Source organism: Takifugu rubripes, chromosome 1, assembly GCF_901000725.2.
Source record: "Takifugu rubripes chromosome 1, fTakRub1.2, whole genome shotgun sequence".
NCBI classification, from domain to species: Eukaryota; Metazoa; Chordata; class Actinopteri; order Tetraodontiformes; family Tetraodontidae; genus Takifugu; species Takifugu rubripes.
The window spans coordinates 7,909,383-7,917,779 of record NC_042285.1 but is presented as its reverse complement, the minus strand read 5'-3'; the positions used below and the strand labels follow the sequence as shown (position 1 = coordinate 7,917,779).

At 39.4% G+C, this 8,397-nt stretch overlaps 1 protein-coding gene across 6 annotated transcripts in view; it reads right to left on the bottom strand.

Annotated features, from left to right (window-relative positions):
• Nucleotides 1–1,399: 1,399 nt before the first annotated feature.
• Nucleotides 1,400–8,397, bottom strand: part of myocd (myocardin) — a 91,074-nt gene continuing 84,076 nt past the window's right edge. For 5 of the 6 annotated variants that reach the window (XM_029834762.1, XM_029834764.1, XM_029834781.1 and 2 more), the window contains 7 exons: nt 8,169–8,325; nt 7,553–8,086; nt 6,984–7,481; nt 6,753–6,893; nt 6,304–6,432; nt 5,584–5,641; nt 1,400–4,898 (listed from right to left, as the gene is read on the bottom strand). In XM_029834762.1, coding sequence (XP_029690622.1) covers nt 4,282–4,898; nt 5,584–5,641; nt 6,304–6,432; nt 6,753–6,893; nt 6,984–7,481; nt 7,553–8,086; nt 8,169–8,325 — 2,134 coding nt within the window. In that variant the 3' untranslated portion in view covers nt 1,400–4,281. The remainder of the gene's footprint in view (nt 4,899–5,583; nt 5,642–6,303; nt 6,433–6,752; nt 6,894–6,983; nt 7,482–7,552; nt 8,087–8,168; nt 8,326–8,397) is intronic. The other variant, XM_029834774.1, reaches the window with a different exon arrangement.

Genomic DNA, 8,397 nt, shown 5'->3' with positions numbered 1-8,397 from the left:
TGGTAAAAAAAAATGGTAATGGAAATAAAATCTAATATGAGAGATTTGATTTTGCAATCCAGAGGGACAGAAAGTTATTAGAACATGTTTGTTCATTTCAGACACTCAGTCCTACAACTCAAATCATTGATGACAGTATTTGATGCATACAGACAGGGCAAAACCTGATGCTACATTGCCTAATATAAAGTTGCTTTAGGTGGACCTTATGTCCATTGATGTAAATGTGTATGTATATAGTACATCTAGTCTGCTGTTCCTGGATGGTTCTGCTTTACAATTTAGACTCATGAAGACAACTCAAGTGCGACAGTGAGGATATTTAGGTTTAGGGTGCCCGCTGAGATTCCGTGCATGTTTTTAGTTTGTCAATGAGCCTTTACAGCAGCTTGTTCTAGCACTGTACAGTTGAAGTGCTCAGTTGACAATGTTCACTGATCCATCTTGCTGCCACACAGAGGCAAGGAGTAGTAAGTACATTATTAAAACTCCTAGCAAGGGAGTTCCCTCCCAGGGAGCAAAACAAAAAACCAACCAATGCTGCTAAACACCACATATTTTCACCAAACAGCATCTCTTTGACCCTGAAGACTGTTGCTCTGACACTCGGTGTGTCTGATTTGCACTGATAGAATGGGATACAAAAGCACAGATTTATTAGTCTGACTCATTTTTTTCAGACCCTGTACTAAATTACAACCCCACAGTAGAGAATGAAAACTGTTGAAATTCCACCCGGAATGTTACACCTGCTCGAATTTGGCCCCATATGGCGCATGGTGATGGTCCTTATTGGTGGTTAAAGACCCACTTTATACCAGCCCACTTTAGTCTCTAAATGATAAAACTACCTTCCTTAAAAATAAATATGAATCCCAAACTGTCAAAAGAATAATCTGCCATTTAACTTCAAATCTGTGGGATAAAATTAAAAAAAAAGAAATTAATTTTACTTTCGTTTAAAGATCTCTACACAAGCCATCCTTCAGAAATGGCCACCACTGACGAGTTAATAGAGATGAAACATTAAAATAGTCAATTTACATGCAGTGCAGGTCAGATATTCATGTTGGAACTTTGATGCAGCTTCTTCAGTGCATTGGTGCATGCCCAGTTAAAAACCCTAGTTTCATGTGACACAACAGATCACAGATCTGTGCTCCTGTCACAAGACTCATTTCCAGGAAGCTAGTTTACCACTGGTCAACTCCAGGGTATCTTTTTTTTAAAATATAAATTTCAATTACCTAGAATGTTCTTAGTAGATTCTAAAATAATATTAAGAATGATGAATATTATATTGTATCTTTATCAAGGGTTACAAATAAAGTTTCCATTGAAAAGAAATTTTGTGTTATTGTGTGTTTGGACATGAATATAAGAAAAATGACTTCAGAAATGGTTTTTACTGTGTGTTTATTGCTCTGTAGTATACAGGGTCATAGGCAAATACTGTTTAATTTCAAACAATAGTAAATCAAGTTGGTGGCAAAGCGACATTATAGCTTCTGTCATGTGTTGCAAATGAGTCCCTGCAAAAGTAAGAGCAAAATGGCCAGACAGCATTAACGAAGAATATCCTGATGCTGAACCACATACAAGAAAATAAAACCCATTTATCAAGTGCAACACTTATCAACCATTAAAAATAAACGAAACAGAACACAAGTCTGATCTGTATGGATGTGAATGCAAGCACGGTAGTTTGCTTCAGGTAATAGTTCGGCATTTTAGGGTGTGTAATCAAATTTTCTTTCAAGATGACTGCATGGAAAGACTGAGGCCAAAAGCAGATTTTTGGATTTTTTTTTTTTTAGCATCAGTTCGTAGTAACTGACTGCAGGCTGCAAGTGGCATCAATTTTTGCATACTAACTACTTTGTTTGCTCTCTTCTAAGTGTGAAAAATTGGACCATGCTATTGGACCAATGCTATTTAGAGTGTGAAATGATGGTATTATTGTAGCTACAAGCATTTGCACTGTGTTCACAGATCTGAATATATTACATTTTTCTATTGTCAAGTGCTAATGATTCACCCCTACATGATTTGAGCTTTTCAAAAAAGATTAAAAAGTAAGCATGGCTTTTCGGAGTAGTTCATTCACTTTGCATCACATTGGTTAAGAATAACTGAGCTACACATGTTTCTTTTTTTGGCTTTAGTTGGCTTTTTGTTTAAATCAGCTACATGCGCATATAAAGGAATGTCAGTATAAATACAGCATAAAATATAAATATAAAAATAAGAAATAAATAATTGTTTGGCCTGGGAATTTAAAGGGTGAAACTTGGAACTCAGAAGAATTAGAGATGAAGTTTTAATTCTGAATAATAGTCTAACATTAAAAAAATGCAGACATTTTAGGAGCGCTCATTGATAACGTACATATTCAGGGAATAGTATTTTTTAAGTGAGGGGGAAAGAAATATAAAAATATGTAATAAAAAGCTTTGAAAAATAAGGCACAGTTTTTCTGCCAATTACAACTTATAAGACCAAACATTTATCTTAGTTATACACGTGTTAAAACAGGGAGAACCAAAAATTAGCAAAGCATAAATTGATATATAAATGCAGGCATATATACAAAATGAAAACATTTTGGTCAGTAGAAATTGAATATGAGCTCTTTGTGTATATGTATATTAATTTGTTTCACTTATTCATTTGTTTTTACATTCATTTATGATTTTTTTCATTTCTTTATTCACATTTATTGTTTTTTTCTTTCTTTCTGTATTTCCAGGGTTTTTTTTTGTTTGTTTCTTTATTTCTGTGCCACTGTATGCTAATTTGTGGGGTGAGATTGGTGGGCTGTAGGTCAGCCAAGGTAACCAGATAGAAACGATTTATTTTTTTATCTATTTTCACCTTTTTATCCTATGTGTTTTCTAATGGTCTTAACTGCTGGGCAATGGCTCATAAAAACTGCCATCAGAATCCTAAACAAAGTGTAGACAGCAACGAATTAAAGGGCCTCTTAGCTAGCTAAAGGCAAGTGAATACCTTGGCAACAACAGGCAGTAAAAATCAAGACTAGAGATCTCGCCATACTAGCTGTCTTAATTTGAGTTCAGCACCACCCAACAAATTGCACATAGTGACACAAAAAATGAATAAATTAAGAAATATAAAAATTAATGTAAAAACAGTAAATAGCAAATGTACTAGCCTATATAAAATTTTTATGGACCAAAATATTTGTATATTATCCTGTGTTAATTTATCAATGTATTTGTTCATGCTTAAGTCATTTTTGGTCCTCCATATAAAAAAGACAGTGAAAAGAGGCCTGTATTTAAAATAAAATAAACAACCCCCCCCCAAAAAAAAACAAACAAACAAACAAACAAACAATCAAACAATAAGAGCCATTTCTACACACAAGAACTAAAGTCAATCAAACTGTGATAAATGTGCATTTAGCTAGTGGTATAAAGTGAGATTTAGTTATATTTACATTACAAATAATAAACCTTTTACATAATACACTTGAATCGTGTTTTGTGTACTCTCATGCTACAGACAAATATGTGCAGACGTCTCCTTGTCTCTCTCAGTACAGCTAGTCAGGATATTTACATAATGGCCTTAATAATGGCAACCCAATTCACCTTGTAATTCCTTTAATTTTTTTCCAGTAACACATCTTAGAAAAGATACAATGATTTTCAAAATGTGTCTTCAAGTTAAGGTGGCATAATACTGATATAAAACAGTGGTGAAATAAATCACATGTTCCCATTTATGTAAAAGTATAACACCCATAATTCTGTGTCTTTTGTTCACACTACACAACTTTGATCCCAATTTTTTGCAGATCGCTTACAAAATCCTGTTTATTATGGCTAAATATCTTGAACTTGTCAATAACAGTAAATGGCTGGGTACTCAGAAAATGATTAAAGTATAAACATGATAATCTACCATATTTTATAACCCAAAGTGTTTTGTTGGATGTCTATTTTATAATTCAGCTGTCTGTTTACTATTCACTCACCAATTCCTTTGAGTAACTTTCGTTTAAAAGTAAAAGATTCCATGACTCCTGATCACAAAACAGCAAGTCCTGTAGTGTGAACTGCACACTTTACAAGTTAGTCTGAGCAATAGTGTTGAATGGTCAATATGCCTCTGATAAATAACAAGAGACAATGTCTGGCACTTGGTTTTTGGTAGAACTCAATAGTTCTTTGGTGTGGTTGATATGATTACTCTGAACAGCTAATGTAAGCTGGTGTCTTGTGTTTCACACTAGCATGATATTTATTTTGGTTTTCACCAGTGCTCCAGGTAAAGGTCCATAGCAGAGTTCAAATTAATGTCAGTGACATCCAGAAACTCTGCATTAAATATGCTGGGAGCACTGGGAGGTGCAATGCTGAAGGCTGTGGCTGAGCTGGGTGGCGTAAGATCCAGCCACTCCATTGTCTCCCAGGATGTCTCGCTAAAAGTCATACTCACCATCCCTTGCACTTCGGGGATGGTCAAAAGCTTGGTGCTGAAAGGTGACAGAGGTGTCTCAACCAGGTCTCTGTTGGTCAAAATTTTCTCATGTTGGGTATATTGAGGGTGACAGTGGAGGTTGTGTGGGCTGCTGTATTCTTCAGGCTCCCGGGTCCCATTAGCTTCCTGTCCCCGAGCCTCAGTAGCTGATTTAATGAGTGGCACTTCCCCTCCACGGCCAGATGCACTTCCCAGAATAATCTCAAATTGGTTATCATTTGCAGGATTGGTCGTATGGTCGAGGGTAAGCTGGGCAGGGGACAGGTGTTCATAGAGTCTGTGAAACCTCGGGATGCGGAGTCCAGGGCACACCTGAGATACATTTACATGAGGTGCACCTTTGGTGTTGGAGGACCTCTCCCGGTCTTCTTTGGCATTTGCTGGCATCTCTTAAAGAGAAAGAGAAATACAGGAGCACATCCATCATTTACTGGTGTGTCTTGTTGCTAGTCATCAAAATGTTTAAATGTCAAAATGTCAGAGCTGCATGATGACCTCCGGCCCCGCTGACCCACTCGGCCGGCGGCTTGCATAAATAGTGTATTTTTATATGTGTTTCTGTGCTCTGTGCCTCTCCTCTCCTCTCCTCTCCTCTCCTCTCCTCTCCTCTCCTCTCCTCTCCTCTCCTCTCCTCTCCTCTCCTCTCCTCTACCTGTCCTCCCCCTTCTCCTCTCTCTACCTAGCCGGCCATCAGCAGGAGGGTCCCCCTACATGAGCCCGGTCCTGCTCAAGGTTTCTTCCTGTTAAAGGGGAGTTTTTCCTTGCCACTGTTGCTTGTTTGGGGTTAGGCCCTGGGATTCTGGAAAGCGCCTTGAAACAATTTTGATTAGAAAAGACGCTATATAAATAAAGATTGATTTGATTTGATTTGATTTGATTTTGATTTTTGATTTGATTTTGATTTGATTTAAAATTGGCACATTTTATACTGAAAATGATGATGATGAAAAAAGAAAGCAAAATGATACATTGAAATCAGCAGCTCTGTTGTCTTATATGGTAGATTTCCTTTACTTCCAGAGGTAAAAAATAAACAAAAAACACAATACTATTCAATATTAAATATCATCTTACCTCCACTCTCTATGAGCACATCCAGTAGTTCATCCATTTGCTGGCTTCTACTCAGTTGCTGTAACAGTAATAAAAACACTGATTGTTTTAACCAGTGTCTCAATGATTTGATTACACAGCAGCATCTTACAATGCACAACATATAAAATATACAAATATAGGCATTCAGTTTTTGCACAATACAGATAATAGACTTTTGGAATTAGCTTGTCAATTGTGAGCACATTTTTTGATAAGAATTTATAATATGTTGTCAGGTGACCAAATCGTTAGATATTGCATATGAATAATTTTAGAGCTACTCAGCATATAGTCACAAATTCTCATCTGCAGAATACTGAGGGACTCAACTGATGGATGTCTGCAGCCTTGCTCTGGTTATTGGCTTTGCAGATTCCTATAAGTTTAAGCAAAATTGATCGAATTACTGTCAACATATTTTGGACATTTCTAGACTGTTATTGATGCAAATAACATTTGAACACCAGAGTGTCCATTGTTTTAGATTCTCATAGCTCTCACTTTCAGTAAACATGTTTATTCAAGGAAAACACTAAACTGCTTCAGACTCATTGGAGTTTGGAAATGAAAAAAATGATTTAAGACAGATGATGAGACACAGGAGTCAGGTAGAATGATGGATAAGAGCAATGCCGGTAGGTTTACTAAAATCTCTGACCAGCCATTGGCTACTGAATTTCAGCATGAATTTATGTTTACCTGCTTGACTGCATCCTCATAGCAAGGGGGCTGTCTTAAGTCAGAAGCATCTGAATCTGAGCTACTGAAGGAAGGTGGGGAGACCTGGCCCTTTTGGCCAACATGCCACAGAGAGGGCATTATTGACATCTATATGAGAAATAGGTGAAAAGCGATATTAGCAACCAATTTTTGGAGGAGTATTTGCTAAATGTTTTATGTGAACTGCCGATTTTAGTCTTCATACATTTCGAATTTGGAACTAGGTTTGGGTGTAGGGTCATTCTTGGGGAAAAAGCCACTAACGTGTAAAGAAAGGAGTGATTTAATCAAAGTTTAAGTAATACCGAAACTCATCAGAGAAGCCAGAACACAAAGTAATAGAAAAAGAATAATGTTAGGTAAGACGATCCGGGGGACATACACAACACTGACATGGCAAAAAATGCACTGTAATTCATTCACCTCACCTTTGGGTGAACATTTGAGTTGTCAGGCTTGGCTGGGCAGCCATGTTCACATTCATCTGAGTTTGAAAAGACGCCCTTAAGGCCACTTTGGTCTGACAGATAAGAGCAGTTGGCTGCATGGTCACTTTTCTTCTGGGGTACCTGGAGTAAGCAGACAAATTTTAGAAAATCCACACACATCAAAATCCACACACAACTGCAGGTAGTGAACCTTCCATTTGCACATCATACCTGCATGCTGTGTACTTTGTTGTTGGCTTGAGAGTGGGGGTGAATGGAGCCATCTCTTCCTAGTGCTGGTGATAGTAAATAGGTGTTCCGGGGAGAGGGTGGGTGAGGGCTACTGCAAGGCTTTCCAGTAGGGGAGTCCTGTGGTGAACATTGGGGACTTAGAAAAGCCGACATTGTACATGGGCTGCCAGAGGATGGGACGATGTCCATGCATCCTGGCCCATCATGGCCTGGCATGTTAGAGTGGGGAGTTGCACAATGTCCCATCTCCTCCATGCAGCTGCGGGAAGAACTCTTCAGCTGTTTGGGAGAGGACAATGGACAGTTGGAAGACAATGATATTGACTCCTGTTTGACGGTCACCCCGAAGAAGTGCTGATCCATGATTGCTGGGCTTTGCTGCTGATGCATGGAGGGGTGAGAGTGAGGCGGAATGGAGTCTTGTGTTGCTCCATAACAGCGTTTCCTCTTGTGAAGCTGCATTTTTAGTTCTTCAACCTGAAAAGAAATCCCACATTTGGCATTTTGCTTGTATATTTTCAAATAACGCATAGTTCATTGTAGCTCACCTGTCTCTGCTCCTGATGGAGCTTCCATGTCAGCTCTTCAATAACCTTCTGCTTTTCCACCAACATCTTATCCTTCTCAGCTTCCATTCCCGCCATACAGCCACCATCACCTGCTCTTAGTCCCCCAGTGCCAAAACTGCCTCCCCCGAGACCGTCCTCTACGGCAAACTGTGGTGGGGATGGCTGGAGGCCAAACTGGGTTGGCGAAGACATTGGCACATCACTGAAGCTGTCGGGAAGGGAGCCACTGAGGGACAGGTCCGAGGATGCTGGGGAGATAGGAGGGGTGGAGGAGGTGCTGGGGTAGGGGTAATATCCTCCCTGGGAAACAGCACTGGAGGAGGACGGGGACTGGTAGGAGGACAGAGATCCCGTGGGCGTGACAGGGAAAGTCACTGTGGTGATATCAGAACAACCCGAAGGGGAGGAGCCAGTGGTGGAATCTTTAAATGGTCTGAGTCGCTCAATGAGAGCTGTCTTGGTGCCGGAGACAGGCATACCACGAATACGGAGGTGCTGCCTGAGCTCTGATACCTACAGCAACAAGATTTGAAAGTTTCTCAGGTCCTCTTTAGGTATTTCTGTTAAATAGTTTCTTTCACTTCGAGGCATTTACCTTCAGGTCATCAAGATTAGGTGGCAGGGGCCCAGGTTTGACTGGTGAGATGATGTTCTGGTTAGGATATGTGTTCTTAACTGGAGAGGAAGTGTTGCTGTTGGCTTGATTGGATGGACCACTGGAGCTGCAGCCCAGTAGCTGCTCACTGACACCTCTGCAGGGTGAAATTTGAAAGTTGACGTCGACACTGAGCTGCAAATTGCACTTCATCAGACTGACACTTGTA